The sequence below is a fragment of the Bombus vosnesenskii genome, unplaced genomic scaffold (assembly GCF_011952255.1).
Source record: "Bombus vosnesenskii isolate JDL3184/JDL3185 unplaced genomic scaffold, Bvos_JDL3184-5_v1.1 scf7180000013294, whole genome shotgun sequence".
Lineage (NCBI taxonomy): Eukaryota > Metazoa > Arthropoda > Insecta > Hymenoptera > Apidae > Bombus > Bombus vosnesenskii.
The window spans coordinates 2,335,155-2,355,392 of NW_022882945.1; the positions used below are offsets into that span (position 1 = coordinate 2,335,155).

Below are 20,238 nucleotides of genomic sequence, written 5' to 3' on the forward strand. Positions count from 1 at the left end.
TATGTGAATCTGTAAAAGATAGGATTCTTTATAAAATATATCTTTCTAATTGAAAATGTAAGCATATTGTAATTCGTTATCAACAAGCAGCTGTACCATAAGAGATGAATAATAAAAATACATAAGATTTCAGTTATTATAAAATTGTAGAGCGGATATAAAACAAAAAAACATAATTTAGAATAGGAATAGTAATGTATATATAGCAACTACACAAAATAAAAGTGCTACATAAGCGTTTTGAAAACTGAAATCAACGTTACAACAGTTTCTATTCTTTAAAAATATATTCTGCAAAAGAATTAAATACAAAATCATATTCTTTTTTAAATTTACTTAAAATTTTACAAAGAAAGCTAATCATCACAGCATATAATTAAGAATATATTTAGAGTAACATAGATATTACTGATATTTACTACTCTTTTGCAGAAATTTTAACAAAGTAATTGCTGGAGATTATTTACTCTTCTTAAATTGATATTTTTATAATCTTTGTCTTTGCTATCTTACCGCATTTATGAATTATGTTTTTCACAACTTGAATAATATGTTTCCAATAGCAGGTTCAATAATTGTATCGTCATCAATATGGTTGGAGAAAGGATTTCAGCGCGAAAAATCGAAAATATGCCTGAAATAATATTTAATATGATTAATTGTCCAAATAAATTATTTACATTTTAGATATTTCATTCGACAATATAGTGATAATATATTATAAGAAACAAATTATTGTTTTCTTACCTGTTTTTATTTATGTATATAAATCAAATGAAGTTCGTCATTACTGCTTATCAACATGTCAGAATTACATCATTGTGAACAGTACTTTACAATGTCTCCAAAGAGTCTTTGCTATTGCTGTATTATTTCAGTTAATTAAAATCTATTTTATAAGTGATAGCATAATATAACCTTAACTATGCATTCACACGTAATCCCAAATAAGGTACAGTATCATCCTAAATACAAGTATATTGATATTATGTAAAATAAGAATGAACACGTAAGTCATGCTTACGCAAATATAACCTCCAAGGACAATATTTATGTTAAAAAAGGTATAAATTATTATGCATCAATGAACATCATGCTGTCTTTGCAATTATTTGTATATTCAGTTTCATTATTATTCGATTTTTATAATTTTTATTGAAAAACAATGAATTGTATTTCATTTGCTTTTTATATGTATACTATTTTCTAATTAAATATATGTATATTTTACAGAGTGAAGATGAGATGACAGTAGAAGAGAAATGGATGTAAATATCAATACTCATTATTATATAATCTAACTGATATTGTATATTCAAGGAACTATATTATGAATGTATAAATTTAACTTGACGTTTCAGGGTGCAACATGTAAAAATGCACGAACAACATAAAGGGCATGATGAAATGCATTTAGAAATGGTGCTTATTTTATTTTTAACTTTGTTAGTAGCACAGATTATATTAGTTGAATGGAGGAAACTACACTATAAGTCATATCAGGTAAATGAAAGTTTGTATGTCCTAAAATCACATAAGTTTTAGTTTGATACATTTATATATTTTTTCAGTTTGTTACTTTAATTGCTATGTGGATAATTCCATTTGGATTAAGTTTAAAAAGTCATTGGTGGAGATTTATATTTATCTGGTTAGTAACATCTTGTATAACAGGATTAATAGTAAGGAAGGCTGTTCAAAAACCTATAGCAGGTACAACACCAAGGTATGTATGTTTTTTTAATTATAATTTATGTATTACTGTGAACTTAGTAATTCATTCAACTTTTTTTTATAGATTGGTGTATAAATGGTTTCTTTTTATTTATAAATTAAGTTATACATTGGGCATAATAAGTTATGTTTTAATGTTAGCCACATTTTTTGGTTTACATCTTGTATTTGAGGTTAAGCCACAAATATGGCTAGATTGTGGTTTACTTTTGTTATTTTATGGTCTTTATTTTGGAGTATTAGGAAGAGATGTTGCAGAAATATGTGCAGATAAAATGGCTTCACATATCGGGGTACGTACACAGTAATCGGATACAGATGTGGACTATGTGTCAAATAAAAAGGTGGAATATATTAAATAATTTGCAGTATTATGTACCAGGCCATATGCCAACAAGAACTTTAGAACCTGGTGTGTGTGCAGTATGTGGAAATAGACTTTTAGTGTCAGAAAATGAACCTGGTGTTATTGAAAACACATATAAACTTAGTTGTGAACACGTGTTTCACGAATTTTGTATCAGAGGATGGTGCATTGTAGGAAAAAAACAAACATGTCCATATTGTAAAGAAAAAGTTGATCTCAAGAAAATGTTTTACAATCCGTATCCTTTTGATGTAATTAATATTTTATAATTTATTTTCGTGAATACATATATATACATATATATGTATGTGCCTTAATAATATGCAAAGATGGGAACGACCTCATGTTTTGTATGGTCAACTACTAGATTGGGTCAGGTGGTTAGTTGCGTGGCAACCATTAATTTTGTTTCTCGCTCAAGGTATCAATTGGGGCCTAGGCCTCGAGTAAGTAGTATTGTAATAGGATAATTAAATTGCACTTTGAAAACCATTAAGTTTCTGTAAAACTAATGATTTATTCTTGTAAACAAGTATCTGTTTGTATTTTTCTACAAATAGTTGCTATTATATTTGCTATTTGTAACAACGAATTCTATTAGAAAGATATAAATCCAGTCCAACTTGAGATTAAAATTTTAATCCAATTTCGATACCAATATTGCATTCAGGTTGCAGCGTTATAAATAACTTATATTATATGGTTAGGATGTTTGCCACTGTAGATGATATAACATTATAAAATGCTATCTCTTCTATACTGACAAATTTACACACCATTTATGTAGCACTAAATAATAGTTCTTCCATAGAACATCCTTTTTTTGCAATGTATATGAACATTTTCAAATTCTCATTTAACAAATGTGTGGTAATTACTAAATAATGTATCTTAATTTAAATATGCAGTGTGAAATGCATATGAACCATGGTTATCCGAATTAACTTTAATATAGCGGAAACATAACAAATAATCTAATATTTTCCATAATAAGAAAGAGATGTTGACAATAGAGAAAATCCTACTCTCATTTTGTACTTTAGAATTGAAATATACAGTATGAAAAATTAGATATGGCGTGCGGATCCTTTACCTTGGAAAAAGTTCAATTCGGATAATCTTGAAATATTTGATTGTATAATACGTGTAGAAATATTCTGAATTGATGTGAGAATGATAGGAATTTACCTTATCATTTCATTTATCATTCCACTTCCTCATTCAAGGTAGTCAATCTAAGTTATCATTTTACACAATCAAATTATGTTTCATGCGGTACATACACCTAATTCAAATAATCCTTTCTAAAGATATACACTAATTATATTCTGCATATTAATGAAATCTTTTGACAGTAACAACATTATTTTGTAAATTTTAAGCTTATAAAGTTGTTTCGTATACTAGAAAATATTAAGATATTTCATAAGAAAATTGCTTTGGTAATTATATTCAAATAAACTTTGTTATGCCAAAGAGAGGAAATTTTACTTAATATATTCTGGATTCAGAGAAGTAGGTTATTAGAAAATATCCAATGTAATATTTTTTAAAGCAAAAAGAAAATCGTGGCTAGCAATAGAATTAAATTATTTATGATATTTCTATAAGTATTATTTCACATATGTGCATTTTTTATCCTTTAAATTATTATTTCCACTGATAAAGTGATTTGGTTGTCGGTTGTTTCATGCATAAAAGAAAAGAAAAGGTAGTGAAATAGAGTAAATGGAATAAATCATTTTTTAATTTTAATAGATTCATAACTACGACTTGTGCATACTATATACTTATAAATAGAAATTTTTATAAATCTTTGGAACAAAAATTTTTTATGGTTGTCAAACTTGTTACCATGATAAATCAGGTTGCTCAACTACAACAGAAATTTTAATTTTACGAGAAGTTGGTGCGTATCATCATCACAGAATGATACAAAATTTTATATAAACTGTACAAAATATTGTATCATTGTAAAGTAAAAACTGTATACATTATACGTATATTGTAAAAAATGAAACTTAACGATTCGATTCGATGGCGATCCGATTTTCACACCGTCTAAAAAGTACACATTTCTTTTTTTCGTGATTTCTTTTTATAAAACAAATAAGATAATTGCGCGATTATTGTAAATATTTTGGAGAAAATTATACAAATTGTAAGATTCGAAACATAAAGAAACGTTGTTCCGTAATAAATGATGTACAAAAAGCATACGAAATTCATGTAAAATTTATTTCTCATCAATAAAGATTATAAAACAGTCGATCTCGGTAGGAACTGTTAACAATTAGAATTTACTTTTTCAACCATTAAAGCGTTAGATCTTTTACCATTCCATCTGCAATTTCTCCTCGATTTATAATTACTTTCATGCGATTAATCGAACAGAACAGTTATCTGGCTAAAAAGGTTTTCTTAATTCTTCTCCTGTTTTTGTTTTCGAATTTTTCCAGACTGCCGGAAGATACAGACGACGGAAATGTGAATACGACGAAACTAGGGATCGATATACGTTAAAATACTGTAATTCCTCATCGGGATGCATCGTACGTATTCTAATTTTCTCACAAGAAATCGAGTAAATGAAAAAATTTTCTGTATTTTTCTTATATATTATTATAATTTGGCTTCATTGTTGCAAAGGTTACACGAGATGTAAAAGTGGAGGATAAGAATTTCGTTGGATACGCATTTAGAATCGAATTTACGGGCTTGTACGAAAGAGAGAGAAATAAATAATGAGAACTCTGTCAATGATGTTACTAAAAGTCTTTAATCAATCTCTCATCATTACTCGTTTAGCAAAAAACAACTTTTTATCACATCACGCATTCGTAGGTACTATTTTCGGACTTGTAGCGAGAGCACCGGATGATACATTTGAAGATCACAGGAGAAAAACCTGATAAAATACATTTTTGTTGACTTTCTTATTTTGATGTCGTTTTATGACTAAAAGGTAATATTTTCATATTACATTTTTGGTCCTGTTAGGATCAAAGATGATGGTTTTTAAAATGCAGCTAATATTTTGTCAAAGTTTACTAAAAAATTATTACCAAGGAATATTTTAATATCCTCGATGTTTTAACATTATAACAGAGGATATATTGAAAATTACGTAGAGGATATAAAAATGAAATAGAAAGATAATTTTGGTAACATTGGATTGATTGACAACGTATATATGAAAGTTAAAAACTGCTTTCCTATGAAAAATGGAAAATGTAACTTATCATGTCCTTCCACTGTACTCTTCATTTATAATGTATGATGTATATAGAAATATTTATTTATACACTTAAATCTAAAAACCTCTCGCTATTGTCATGGGGAAGAAATTGTACGATAGGTGAGAGACAAGAGGTGCGAAGAGAACATTTACATATGTATGTACGTATAAAAACAGAGCCGAATTTTTCTAGAAAACAAAACGGACGACAGAGGTGTGAGAAAGAATTTTTTGATTGGATTCAGACGCCACGAATACGATGGGAACCTTCGGGATGGGTTAAAGGGCAGACAATCACAAACACGGGGAAATTTTATAGATATATTTATTGAGTACTTAGCGTGTAAGAGTATAGAATATATGTTACCTTATCAATTAAATATCATTACATGGTAATCATTATATAATGATGTAGTCTTTAAAATAAACCTCGCGCGGACAGACTGCGCGTGTGTTGTGTGTGTTTTCTTTTTTTTTTTTCTTTCTTTCATTCATCTTCTTCATTTGTGTTGTCGAAGAATATTTACATAATGATCGCAATAATTAATATATGTACAATCGTAGACGAAAGGACAAAACGAAAAAGTTACAGAGAGAAAAACGGACGAACTGCAAAATAGCGTCCCATGGAACCTTCCTCCTAATTATTTCTCAATCCATGTTCCGCGCTCGCCGATTACGAATCATGAGGAAGGAATCATTGTTCGAATTTTTCTTTTTCTCTTTTTTTGTTCTCACATCGCTTTTAGATCAACCGTACTCTATACGAAAGTATAAAGGGCGCAATTATCGAGGTGACTGGTTTTCTTTTTTTGTCTTTTTGTTTCTTTTGTCGCGTGGATGATGGCGTGGCTCATTCTGTATGAAACTATCGTTATATCGATACTTTGCGGATACCCTAAATAAAATAAATCGTCGACATCGATGTCGCGTATGTCCGATTCGCTCGATCCTTCTGTTTTCATGAGCAATAGAAAAAAGCGTCGCCACTTCGATTACCATATACTACATATGTCGTACGTACGGAACACACACACAGTAATCGACAATGTCAACGAAATCAAAACGAAGATTAACAAAAATAAAGATGAAAATAGAAATATGTTATCGAGCAGTTTCGATCGACGACGACGTGCAGTTCAGTATGTGCATATGTACAAAAAGACACAGCGACACGTAAAAATCGATCGTGTTTTTTACGTGTCGCTTGGAAAAACAGGAAAAACACAACGAGACACCGATCACGAACAAATGTGTTTCCTCTTACACAGCGAGGTTCTTCGAGAATTCGTTCGTCTTCGAACGTAAAGAAAGAAAAGTAAAAAACGCGCGCGATTTTCTTCTTCGGCTATAGTTTAACACAACTCATATGTTATATATTAATTTACTATAATAGCTCTGGCTCACTCTTTGCTCATTCATTCTTTGTTCATGTGAACGTTTTCCTCATTTTTTTACCTGACACACATTCTTGCACGCTCTTTTACTCTGTCTCTCTCCCTCTCTCTCTCTCTTTCTCTCCCTCTCTCTCTCTCTCTCTCTCTCTTTCTTTCTTTCGTCAGACGCATTAGATATCCTTTTTTCTTCTTTTAAAGATATACACGATAGTTACGAAGTATTGCTTTCTTTTAGTCGCGTGCCGATCGCGGTTCGCCCTCCAAACACAGCGGACGGTCTCCCGTCGACGGCGAAGATTCGTGTCGAGCATAACAATAATTAATTCCGCAACTTACCACGGGATCGAGCCTCCGCAAGAATCCTGCGAGCTCTATTGTTCCATACACATGTATAGATTACGAATAATAAATGTGATTGATTTAATTAAATCGGAAAGCTGATTTTAAACTTCGAGTATCTTTCATTTTAGACGTGTTCAATAAAAGGTGGAAAATATTTGTAGAGTTGATTCAGTATCTAAAAGTAGCGAGAAAAGTTCATATAAATTTTTGTTTATAATATGTAGCGAATTTCGTACGTATGTTAATCCATTTCGTATGGAACACCTATTGGAAATATCGAGATATTCCAATGTGAAATTGAGTTTCAACAAATTTGGGAAATATCAGAAAATATTGCAAAAGTAATTATATCTCAAATGGTAAGGTACCTCTGCTTTTAGATATTGAATTAATTCCTAAAATATTTCACATATATTAGTGGACAACCTATACAGTTGTTGATATCGGTATCTTTTTATGTCATGCTATGTATTTGCATTTCAAAAGCAGAATTCTCACGGTGCTGTATCGCTCGAAGGTGACCATGCGCTAAGCGTAAAGTTAACTCGAGTACACAGGACCTTCATATTCCCGTTGTTTTTTTCTTCATCTTTTCTCCCTAAGTATCGTTTCGCGTATAGACGAGTACACATAGAAAAGTGTTTCTTTTTTCCCTGGTGTGGTATCTATCGGCTCCTTTGTCATCTTAGAGCTCACACATACCACATGTGTCTTACATGCTGAGTATCTAGAACACTATTACATTGCGGATGGCAGGTAACGGCGAGTTAACGGACAAATCAGACAAGCATCGCCCTTTTAAATGTTCTATAATATTCTCGAGAGAGTCGAAAATGGCAAAGAAATAAAAAATCAGGTAGAAATTTGACTAAAATGGAACCGATTTATTAGGTAGGTGCACATCGAAAACTTTAATCGCGCATTTCATCAAAATAATTTCTATATCATTCAATATACTTTTTCAATGTTTATATTGTCTGATCATTCTAAATTCGTAAGAATTATCAGTTTTAGAATTCGAACAGTCATAACGGAACGGAGTAAAATAATTTACGCATTAAAAGATTGCTTAGGTGGGAGAAGAAATGTCTTCGACATTACCCAAATGCAAAATTCCCAGAAATCTGACACTTTCTCTAAATTTGTTTAAGTTTCGTGTTTTTATTCTAAAATTTCTTAATATCGAACGCACGTGATTTATAATAAATTTCTTCTTTTTTAACAGTCGACGAGTGCTGGGTCGAAGATGCATGGCTTCCCATTGTAATTGAACCGAAAAATATTTTCACGCGACGTTAACGTGGCGTCACGTGTCTTCGAAAGCAACCCCGCCGTGACGCCAACATGTGGTCATCAGTACTCGACGTATTAACGTGGTTGACAATTAACGATAGGACATAATTGAATGGATGATATTGCAGCGGTAAATTCAAACTTCAGAACAATATTTCATATGCACCAACCTAATTATAAATATGTGGCAAGAGTCGAGCCCGAGGCTGATTATGGCCCAACGCTAAAAAACTTCGAAAGGTAGGAACGAATGTAAAATCCGTATTAAGTTACGATATAAAGTTCGTGTATGGGGGAATATCGAAAAACGGTGGATCACAGACTGATATGCCTCGTGTCACCCCGGGCCTCGTCTCATCTGCTATAAAAAGAAAAGTCGCGATAACGATCCATCCAGTTGCGCTAAAATGGAGGCAATTCGATGAACGAATCGGAAATGGAACTGTCGAGAAACGAAACGAAACGGACGAAAGTGAGCCATCATTGGAGTCGTTCGAATTTTGAACGTGACGATTGATCGTTAACTCAGAAAAAAAGAAAGAATAAAAAGAGTTTAAAAAAAAAGAAAAAATAAGGACACGCGCGTCGTTTGACCATCACTTTCCGTTACTTCGTAGAAAAATGCACCGTTCTTACAACGTGGACGCGAATCTACTATACTTGCGTGGGTTTTGCGACACACTGGCTATACACAACGGATATGTACAGCGGCTTTTTATCAATTTTTTTTTCATTTATTGTTTAAAGGTTCACTAGCACACAAGTCTTAACACCGTTTACTAAAATCCCTCGTTTAACTCGTCTAGTGTACGTTTACTTTGTTAATTATGATTATGTATGTTTTTTTTATTTTGCTTTAAGTCCACGGTACAACTACCTGGAACACAACGTGGTTGAGCGACGTGGCTCGCACGTTGGCTCGCTATTCCTCTATTTTTTACGTTTACTTTTACATGTACGTATTATATCGCGTTATCGTTTTATTTCTCTCGTTCCTTTGACGTTCTTTACTTTCTATGTCAGTTTCTTCTTTTCTTCACCATCTCTCTCTTGCTCTCCCCCCCCCCTTTTAGATTTCACCTCGTTTCAGAAACCACAGAACTTGACTTCTACTACTCGTTTTCTTTTTTTACTTTTTTTCTTTTCTTTAATTTACCCAATACCGATAAACACCGATGAATTCAGTTTATACCCTTATTAAATAGAGAGGAGGTGTTGCATTTTTTTTTTTTTCAAAGAGATTCTTCGATATATCTCGATGGGGCGCAAGGGTTGATTTCCACGGGACGATCCCACAGACACACGGTTACATAGGACATCTTTGACGACACAATTCAAAAAATAATTTTTCATTTTTAGTAGAAAGATAGGCGGGGTATTTCCGTACAATAGTATATTATATCGTATTAATATTATTTCCTTCTTTATTAGTTATTACTATTATTAGTATTAGTATTATCATACCGTTATTACTATCATTATTACGTTATTATTATTATACCGTTATCGTTATATTATTATCGTTATTATATTATTATTTTATTACTATTATTATTATTCCACCTGGACATTATTACCTTGACGTATCTCGTCACGTCATCTTTGCTCGTCTATTGCTCGTCCCGTTACATCACGTCACGCGAAGTACTGACACGAGGCATAAAATACAACGTAACGAATTCCACGCCGGATTAGTATAGCTTTTAGTACGACACGCAAACTTTTCTTTATATCTATCATATCTATTTACACGTTTTTTCGTTATTTTTCCACTCTCGTTTTCCACATACATATAATGTAATCGGCCGTTTCAATTTTCGAACAGATTAAACGCAGCATCTTTTATCTCTTTTTCTCTTTCGATTTTTCCAGGTGGATATTCTTTCTCAACAGGCAAACGAGAGTACATACGCGTAGACCTGAGTCTATGTTAATCCAATCTCGATTCATTTTCCTTTTTCTCTTCTCGAAAAACGCATTTCTCGATCAATTCACGTATCATCTCCTACATATAATGGGTGTAGGTGTCTCGCGTGTTGTTCGTATATATTGTATGTATATATTTCGTATGTGTGTCGCGTGTTTGGTACACACACGAACGCTTATTACACGTGTACGTGTGTGTACATGTATACATATATAAAAGCATTATCGACAGTTTCCACTTAAGTTTACCGGTTTCTTTATGTATATATATATATATTATATATATATTATCTACACATTACGATTAATCGAGTAGCTATATGTACAATCGCACGCCTCGCACTAGCACATCATTTGCGTCATGTTAAAAATATCTGCTGTATATTTATTGTGTCGACGTATCTATTTTCTTTCCTTTTTTTTCATTTTTTCTTTTGCATTTCCCTTTCGTTCCTTCGCATGTTGATCTATAGGTCGCGAAAAAAGTATCGTCGTCTTGCATAAATATAATTCCTTCTACGAGAACGAAAACGCTCCCGACGTGCACGTCTCATTAGACCCTGTTGCATCGATACACCAAGCTCCAGATCGATCGATCACTCTGAACGAGCATGAAAGTACTTCTCTCCTATCTCTTTCACGCACTCGTCCTCTATTTTCTTCGGCTTCGTCTTTTCTTGAATTTCGTTTCACGGACGGCACCTTAAGTTCATGCACATAACTTCAAAGTCTTATAACACGTAATTATACTTATACTCGCGAGAGTAAGTATCATCCCGTTTGATTACAAACTAATCACCACGTAACAAGCTTCCCTTCTTTCCTTTTCTTTCAGTGACTAGCTGAATCTTAACACCACATTACGATATTTCCACCTCTGGCGTGTACGTATGTTAATAAACTTACTCGAACGGACATCTTCGATCGCGCTGTCGACAAAAGAAACGATTACGAACACGATTGAATCACAAGCGACGCTATTATGGCACACCGAGCGGGGTTTGCTACACACGAAATAAAGACAGCAGCGCCACTGATCGAGAGGACGCGTTTCTTCGCTTCCTTGTCCGCTATTTTGATCCACGAGTGCGGTGAGAAGAGAACAGAGAGAACGATCGGGGAGGATTAGAGGATAGACGGCACGTATACGACGAGCCTTATAATAATCGGCTCGATGGAACGAACGTTAGTCTTGTCTCTCTTCAGTATTCTTTCGTTTTTTGTCCGGCGGCGCGATTCACGTGGGCGCGTGAATCAAGTCCCAAATAGCGTTACGATCCCGCGTCACATCCTCGAATCACGAGTCATGCCTGTGGATTCTGTTACGCCTGTTTCCACTCTTTCTTCGTTTCCTTTTGGTATCTCTCGTGAACGCTACATTACCAGGATCGTCAGCTAATTGTGGATATCTATGCACACTATGAATGTCCACACCTTCGTAGCCACTAACCGTGCCTCGACTAATTAGTTCATCTTTCTCTTCTTTAGACCAGTCGCCTCTTCCTTGGAAACCAGCCATAACCAATTGCTTCTCTATCTCCCAAGCTCTTTCTACTGCTCGTTTATGAGCGTGTTTTAATATTCTGTGCCTCTCTTGTTCAGGATCAGCTCCATACTTGATCACCACAGCAGCGTCTGGATTGTGTAATCTTAGTTCTTTCCAGGTACCTGCACCGTGTTCCGTAGTTTCATGCGTTGAGACGTTGAACATGCCACCTAGACGACGAAGTTCCTCCATGTCATCACGAATTTTCAGTGCATTGTCTTTCACAAAATAGAACACGTCTTGATCGTGGACACTGAAGTGTAGAGGTAAGAAATATGAGTTGTTGAACACGGATGTCACTACGTCCTGGACTACGCTGTTCACACCGTCTACTACACTGACAAGTGATCTTCCACCGACACGGGAAACTAGGATACCTTCTCCAAAGACGGCGCGACGATGAGCCACTCTGGGAAGAAGATTCCTCGTCTTCGGTTCCAGCTTGAGTAATGGTTTAGGGACGAAACCTAGATCTGAGAACTTTTCGTGTACGCGATTCACAATGCACTGTAAACCAGACATGACACCAAAGTCTGGGGTCAATTGAGGTGATGTGATGGTTGCGCTAGGTTGGTACACCATTTGTTTCATGTATTCGGAACCAAGCATTGCAGAAATATCGTAGCCATATAGTTTCAGCCAACTAGCCAGATCAGTCATGTATTCCACATTCTGTTTGAAATTAATTGGATCATTATTACGGAAACGATAGATGAAAATGTCGGTTGGAGTGGTGAGTTCGTTGGCCATTTGCTCCCACGCTGGTGTCATCCACTGGCCAACAGTCGGATCGTACAAGCGCTTGTTTAGGTAAACTAATTTAGTGTTTGGATCCAGGAGACCACCGTGGAAGTCTATGGGCAAGTAAAAGTCTGGATTGGTGTCCTTGATGATTTTTCCAAATGGTGTACGTCTCATCTCCTTTATCAGATTTCCATTGGTATCAAAGAGAGCTAGAGGAGAGCCATTTTGATCTGTTGCAACGTAGAATCTTTGCTCTGATGTCTCCACTGTCATGAGGAAATTGCGGGAGTCGTAGAGGAATCGGAAGGTTTTCGAGGACTTCGGGAAATGGATGTGCGTGATCAAGTCCGGCGTCTTTGGATTCGCATAGAAGAACTGCGTGATGTTCTCGCGGTCGTCGTTCCAGGCGACCAGTCGGCCACGGTCGTCGTAGAAGTACCAGATCTGGAACTTCTTGTGCTCGGAAGCGTGGATCAGTTGACCGCGTGAATTGTATCTGTGTAAAACAAAGTTAAAGTCAGGTAAGAATTAGCTAAATTATTTAAAAAATAGTAATAACACTGGTCACGTCAGTATGATAAAATGTATACTTCGCTTATATAGTCAATTCTATATATAATAGTCAAGTATAGGAGTAGTTGTGGTTTTAATTAAAAAAAATAAAAATATTGATTCTAAATATAATAGGAATTACGTTATAAAAGAGAGCTATTTTCGTTGACCCCATTCTTTTTGACTTTGGAAGCCTTTATTGCACATGGTTGAATTTGTCTTGATATAAAAAAAAACTAGCTTTCCGCTAAAGTACACTACAAACGATTAATTGTACACGAATGATTCGCGTAAATATAGAATTTTCTAGCTTTATAATTTCAGCAGATTATTTTATAATCATTAAAGGTCAAGAATAATTTAGTTCTAAATAAATAGAAATTCAAATTTCGATAATAGTGATCCTTGTGTGCTATATTTTTACTACTAAAGCAAATTTTTTATCTCGACATAAAATAAATGGTAGAAAAAAATTATTATTCAAATATTTGTCTATAACATGGAAGTCACCACTTTTAAAAATAACAATGGTTAATAACCTGCACAAAAATGTTTTTAAGTAATGAAATGTTTCAACCCAGCTTTATCTTAAATTTCTTCTTGAATATAGAACATGTTAAAAAATGATATATAATATAATTTTATACGAACCTGTACTTGTGCTCTCCTCGAATAACAACAAATCCTCGTCCATCGTAAGAGTTAAACTCGACGTCACCGTATTGAACAACCCGATCTCCACTATCATAACCTAATGCGATCTTCTCATTATGTTCTGTAACTCCAATCACATTACCATTTTCATCATAAGCATATTGCCAATTATTCTCAGTATCAGCAACTTCTAAAACATGTCCGTCAGCATTATAAGTTATCTTCTCCATCTTTGTCCATTCTTTCTTCTCCATGGCATCTTTTCCAATAGACAATTTTCTCATCTTTATACGATTTCGGTTATCATATTCGAGTTCCATTCTAAATACATCCAATGATCTAATATTCATCAAAACTGTTTTAACTCGACCATGCTCATCATAATCAGTGACGGTGAAGAATTGTTTGCTACTATCTTGCATTACAGATCTGTTAAAGAGATTTCTATATATTCTGAGATCTCCTACGCCTTCCAATATTCCCAGGTTTTGGTTGTATTTCAGACGTAATTGTGGAAGTTGTTTGCCGTTGATGTCAACTTCGATACCGGATATCCTGGCATTGCCATCGTATTGATAACGATAGCGTGCGTTGTCCAAACCACTTTTGCTACCGAATTTGATCTTTTCATCTTTAACGATTCCTGCGTGATATTTGTACTCTATACGCATCTCGAAATTGGGTTCGTTAATGTCGATGCTATGGACGAGGCTCGTGGTTTCTTGATACGTGTAGTGGATCGAAGACAGTCCTGTATGGGGATATTTGAGATTTAATAAATTTAGGGAACATTAACGAAGATAGATGATGAGTTTTGTGGGTGCATATAGTGTAGTAAGTTCTTACAGATTAAAAGTATTAGTGATATAGTATATATGATTCCACTAAACATTAAATCTATTAAAAGTACGTGTTGTTGAAAAAAAATCATTGAAAGAAATTTTCTTCTTTTACACTGAATAGTTAACTAACATCGATGAATTGCAATAAACAATATTTATAATCGTTATTTTTTTGTGTATTGGTATTTAAGACTATAAGTAATTATGATCATAATGGGTATCACTTACCAGCAAGAGTAGTTTCCAGCTTCCCAGTATGATCATAAACGTAAGCAACCTTGCCACTCTGATGCGGGTACACTTTCGCCAAGATCTGTCCATCGTCATTATACAAAATCTCGTACGGATGTCTGTTCATCGGCGAGTAGTACTGATATTTATAGAACCCAAGAGAAGTCTGTAGTGAGAACGCATGAATATGTCCTCTAGGAGTGGTTAACGACTGCAGTGCTCCAGCTTCATCATATTGCAACAAATAATCACTTCCTCTTGGTGTAGTTACTTTCAGTGGAAGACTACTGAACATGTCCTTAAATGCATACACCATGGATGTTCCATCACTATATTTAATTTCGTATAATCTTCCAGCTCTATCAAAGCCATAGGTTTCACTGATATCTCCCCAGGTCCAGCTTGTCAATCTACTAAAACGATCATATTCAAGCTCTACACCGGAGAAGATTCCATTTCTGGGTCCCCATTTAACTGGTCTTGCTGTTCTGTCATAGGTGACATTTAAAAGCTCCGCATCATCATCCATGAACACTGCCACGCTGTTAGTTTCTCTATCATATTCAAGAGACAATAAAATGTCCCCGTTGATGCGAAGCTTTCTACCAACTTGTGCCACAGTCTTCGATTCGCTTCTATATTTATTCCCTTGAAACTTTCTGAGAAAGTATCGCCATTCGAATCTGTTTGCTAAATCCCCAGCGATCTCTGTTCTCTGCTTAGCAGGAACTGGGTAGCTTTCACCTAACAATGGTTCTATTTCCGCCAATACTGAGTATGGTAAGGTATCTGTACTGACAGTATGAGCCCATGGTGTGACCTGACCCACTGAACCATCAGAAAGAACTGTTGTTCTCTGCTCAGCCTCTCCAACCTTCGTAACCACAGACGATCCTTTGATGAGCATTGAGATTGGTTTTCTATTATTCTGTCCAACCTTCACAACTGCTCCTTTCAAACTTAGATCAAAAGTCAGACTGATCACTTTGCCTGTTGGAGTGACTGCAGAGGTGAGCCTGCCAAATTCATCATAATTGTACACATAACTCCTTCCTGTGCTGTCTAATTTGGTTTTCAATAAACCAGTGGGTCCATGGTAATCGAAGGTTACATTATAATTGTCTGGAGTGCTCAATTCGTGCAACATCTTCATTCTAGACATCCTCAGCCTGCACTTCTGTCCCTTAGTGTTCTCAATGGAGTTCACCTGGCTACTGTAGTCTCTTAACAAGAATACTTTATTCCCAGCTGCATCTGTGACAGTGCTCAGCTTTCCATTGCTAGTATTTACATTGTAAGTAAACTGATAAACAATCTCTCCAGTGAGTATGTTCTTGGTAGCAACATGTTGACCAAATCTATTGAATACATAGATTTCTTGAGTGTCTGGAGAATAAATCTCATACTCTCTAGCGCCACTAGCATCAGGAATGCTGGCCATCACGGATCGAATTCTGTAATTCGCTTGATCACCAATATGAACCACTCCATCAGGAGAAACGGCAACTGCAGATATCGTATTAAACTTCGAAGTGGAAGCAAGATAATGGTCAGCGTCGAAACAATCACAACCACGTTCCAAACAATTACACTTGGACTCCGCTCCAGCATATGGTGAAATTTTACCATCTGTACCAATCACTCTCACACGATTAATCCTTTGAGAATCACTTTCTGCTATATATAGATTTCCTGAAGGGCCAAATGCAATGCTCTGAGGCATCACCAAGGTAGCATGCGTAGCTAGTTCAGTGTCAAACGATGAAGATGGAGAAGCACAGTGAAGAGGACGTCCAGCAACGACCTTGACACGACCATCAGGAGCCAATTGAAGCACCATATGATCATCTATCATGTGTAACGAGTTGTCCAGAGGATTGATTGCTAATTCTGTAGGCCAACGAAGATGAACTTCTTCCACGTTTAAAGTACCCTCACAAGGAATTGGCTTCCAGTGTGATTTGTGCATGTGATTTCCAATTACTGTGGTGATTATACCGTCTCTGTCGACCATTCTGATGTTAGTTCCATCGGCGAAATAGAGCACGTTGTCTGCAGAGACTGCTACTCCTTTGGGATAGGCAAGTTTAGCGTCTCTGGCCAGAGCACCGTCGCCACAATGAGCTTCGTCGCCAGGAAGACAACGTTCTCCAGAGCCGACGACTGTTTCCCAGTTGTGATCGGGCTCAGAGTAATCGTTGGTGTCGCGCACACGAATGATTTGGTGTGATTCTGGGTCAGAAATGTAGAGGGAGCCGTCTAGAGGGCTGAGGGCTATGTGATAACGGTAGGATACCCTTGTTGCACTGTAAAAAAGAACACAAAAGCGATGAGATTGCGTAAAAAGTTCTGATTATTTTAATCTTATAGATATTGTTGTACACAGACTGTTTTCAATTCGATTATAAAACTATTTTAAGACATATTTTGTTTTATCAAAAGTAGTTTACGTGTATTTCAATTAATAAGAGTGATAAGATGCGAATAGAATAATGCGAAATTAAACGATATCTCTTCGTATTTCTTGACAATTATCTAGTTCTTTCCAATTTCAAGGCAAGATTCATGAGTAAGGGCACACGTCGTAACTTGAAATTTCACGAAAAGATACATCAAAATTCAGTAGAAAACTTACTTGAGCCGAACAACAGTTCTAACAGTGCCATCGACAAGAATCTTTCTGACAAGATTGAAGTCCCCAACAAAGATAGATCCATCAGAAGCAGTTGCAAGAGCAACGGGTGCAAGAAGCCTCTGGTTAGAAGCTTCTGCTTGCCTATCGCAGTCATAGCAATCCAGAGACCTTTGATGTCCATCGCCCATAGTGGTCAAAATCACTCTAGGCTTTTGTTTCAAATAAATATTCGAGCCATCTCCTTTCTGAAGAATCCCCTCGTGGAAATTGTATCTATGATGGATATCCAAATTCCAGCCTCCAACTTCAGAAATAGACATGTCATGGCCACTCAGTTTCGTCGTTTGAACATCCCAAATAATATCTTTGCAATCATTATACTCGTATCCAACTTTCACCATAGCAGTGGTGACACCATAAACGCGTTGTCTATACACGTTCAGTCGATTCCAAGCATAAGTGAATTTTATCACTGGATCTGCTTCGAAGGTTTTCTCGAACAGAATTCCTTCGATTGTGATTCTCAGATGAATTAGATTAAGCGTTGGAGGTATGATTTCTGGGGTCAACTGCAGCTGTATGGTGGAGAGATAGCCGGCTGCTCTGGAGCTATGGTAAACGAGATTGAGACCCGTGCCAGGTATTTGCAGGCTTTCTTGTATAACTTGGGACTCAGCCAGAATAGCACTTTTGTCAGGGCACGCTCCCTGGAAACCGTGCTTCCACGTTGCCAGGACCACCGGTTTCATCAGGTCGTAATCGTGCGCTGCACAAGCGTATGGAATGTGGCTTGTTTGCTTTTCTTCTGCGGTGCTCATGACTATCTTATCGATTATTACCACCTTTAGAACAGATAAGATTTCATGTATTAAAAATGTGTTTGTTTATCGATTATTGTGTAAACATAGGACATTTTGTGCTCAAGTTAGTTTAAACATGACACTACATTTCATATGTTGTACTTTATACTATTTACTATAAATATTCTTTTGTTAATATTTATACGTTCTATATTAATATTTGAACATTTAAATTACATAAAAAATAAAAACTTTCATATTTTCTGATTTTGAATTTCCCACAAATGCTTAAAAATCCGCAATCTACCTGCTTATCATATTCTTCTCGATAATCTTTATTCGACTTATACAGTGACAATTTGCAATTATCAATCACATATTTAATGTAGCATTACCTCGTTCCATGGTACAAAAACAATGTGGCTCTGCGGTTTGAATGGCGATCTTCCAAATTGTAAAGTGACCGCGCCACCGCCGTTCACCAGGAGATCGAACCAGCCGTCGTCTCTCGTCAAGGTGAAGCCTTCCAGGGGTGTGCTGGTACTGACTCGCACTCCCATCAGACCGGTGCCAAGATGCGTGACAACGCGGCCACGGACAACAGCCGATCGACTGTCAGGAAACAACAATGTTAACGATCCAATAGCTGTCTCTGCTCGATCGTGTCAAACTAAGGTGATTACTTTTTTCCACTGTGCTCCGTGGCACGCTAACAACAAAGCAACTGTTATCTCTAATCTAATTTCAATCTACCACAGTATTACTTTTGGAAGTTCGTACTTTGTCTTGCAGTGTTTATTAATTTAGAACTTTTCTAACGAAAATGTACTGTCATTTGCAAAATGTTCATAAGTTAATATTTATGAAGGAAAAAATTATTATTACTAATCAAGAATTCATGAAATCTACAAAGATCGAAGTTCTTGGTTGTTTTAGGTGGCAGTACTTCTTCGTTTAAATATATTGGTACTTCGTGCGTGTACATTGTACATGTCTTGGAAATATAAAGTCGAAAATTCAGTCAACGCGACCTCAGTCTCGTCAACGCTGCTTTTCAGTGCTAAAGAGGTGAATAATTTATTTGGTCGAAGAGTATTAATTAATTTCTTGTGAATATTCATCATTTGGATTTAACCTGTGCTTGAGAATTTACAAACTTTTTATCGAGTGATCAGTGCTGCTCTTTTTCCTCTCGTACGTTAAAAATTCTCACGAAAGATCTCAAGATAAAACTCCCAGATAAAACTTTCATTCTTTCGCGTCAAACCTGAGCAAACCATTGATATGAGACATATCACTCCTTATGGATGCCTCGTTGGCACTGAAGAAGCATCGGTCGAAATGCTATGAATACATATATATATATACATACACATATACACGAATAACACAAAGTCAGAAGCTCAACTTAAAAGGCACGAAAGACAACGTAGGAATAATAAGGTAACCAAACCATGCAACGAGAAAGAGATTCGAACATTGATGAGAAGGAGACGAATGGGGTTTGGTGGTTGTGAACTTTCATATATCTCTTTATTTTTTTTTCAATTCAGTCGTACGCAGCGTCACAATGTTCGAGGAAGATTCTTTTTCAGTTTTGTCGACAATTTTCATGACCTTTGCAAATGTCGACAAGTCGTGAATAGACTCGTCCTCGAAACTGAATTGAACGCGCGCGTATCAACCTCGTTTTTCGGATGCAGGAATTGTTATATTATGTGTTACACATGATAATAATGCAAAACGTCGTCAAACAGCATCAGCAGCTATTCAACCGCTTATACTCTACAAAACGAACTCGCAACCGGTACTTTCATATCATTTTTCTTTTGATTTACTTTTTTTTCTTTTGTATCTTTTTTGTTCCTTGGTCATAGTAGCTTTCTTACCTTGTGTTGAAGTGATTCCAGAACATACTGACCGGGCAGCACGGATAA

General features: G+C 35.6%; 2 protein-coding genes across 13 annotated transcripts in view; one reads left to right on the forward strand and one right to left on the reverse strand.

Annotated features, from left to right (window-relative positions):
- The first annotated feature begins 815 nt into the window (after positions 1-815).
- Positions 816-7,132, forward strand: LOC117233049 (RING finger protein 121). Of its 3 annotated transcripts, none has more exons than XM_033492961.1 (9): positions 816-952; positions 1,234-1,268; positions 1,362-1,503; positions 1,572-1,726; positions 1,799-2,027; positions 2,104-2,339; positions 2,431-2,547; positions 4,561-4,653; positions 6,972-7,132. In XM_033492961.1, exons 1-8 carry the CDS (start codon positions 926-928, stop codon positions 4,622-4,624), a joined length of 1,005 nt encoding a protein of 334 aa, XP_033348852.1. In that variant the 5' UTR covers positions 816-925; the 3' UTR covers positions 4,625-4,653; positions 6,972-7,132. The 3 variants fall into 3 exon arrangements, with proteins under 3 accessions (XP_033348852.1, XP_033348851.1, XP_033348853.1); XM_033492960.1 differs by lacking the exon at positions 6,972-7,132 and adding an exon at positions 4,751-5,459; XM_033492962.1 differs by lacking the exons at positions 4,561-4,653; positions 6,972-7,132 and having other exon boundaries at positions 2,431-4,372.
- LOC117233046 (teneurin-m) overlaps positions 6,053-20,238 on the reverse strand; it is a 650,776-nt gene continuing 636,590 nt past the window's right edge. For 8 of the 10 annotated variants that reach the window (XM_033492948.1, XM_033492954.1, XM_033492953.1 and 5 more), the window contains 6 exons: positions 20,191-20,217; positions 18,697-18,913; positions 17,502-18,343; positions 14,864-17,172; positions 13,791-14,544; positions 6,053-13,083 (listed from right to left, as the gene is read on the reverse strand). In XM_033492948.1, coding sequence (XP_033348839.1) covers positions 11,595-13,083; positions 13,791-14,544; positions 14,864-17,172; positions 17,502-18,343; positions 18,697-18,913; positions 20,191-20,217 — 5,638 coding nt within the window. In that variant the 3' untranslated portion in view covers positions 6,053-11,594. The remainder of the gene's footprint in view (positions 13,084-13,790; positions 14,545-14,863; positions 17,173-17,501; positions 18,344-18,696; positions 18,914-20,190; positions 20,218-20,238) is intronic. The other 2 variants (XM_033492956.1, XM_033492955.1) reach the window with 1 other exon arrangement.

Coding starts and splice junctions, on each gene's coding strand:
- LOC117233049 (XM_033492961.1), top strand. CDS start 926: ATGCATTCACACGTAATCCCAAATAAG. Junction 1,269..1,361: donor ACAGTAGAAGAGAAATGGAT/GTAAATATCAAT, acceptor TTGACGTTTCAG/GGTGCAACATGTAAAAATGC. Junction 2,028..2,103: donor AAATGGCTTCACATATCGGG/GTACGTACACAG, acceptor AATAATTTGCAG/TATTATGTACCAGGCCATAT.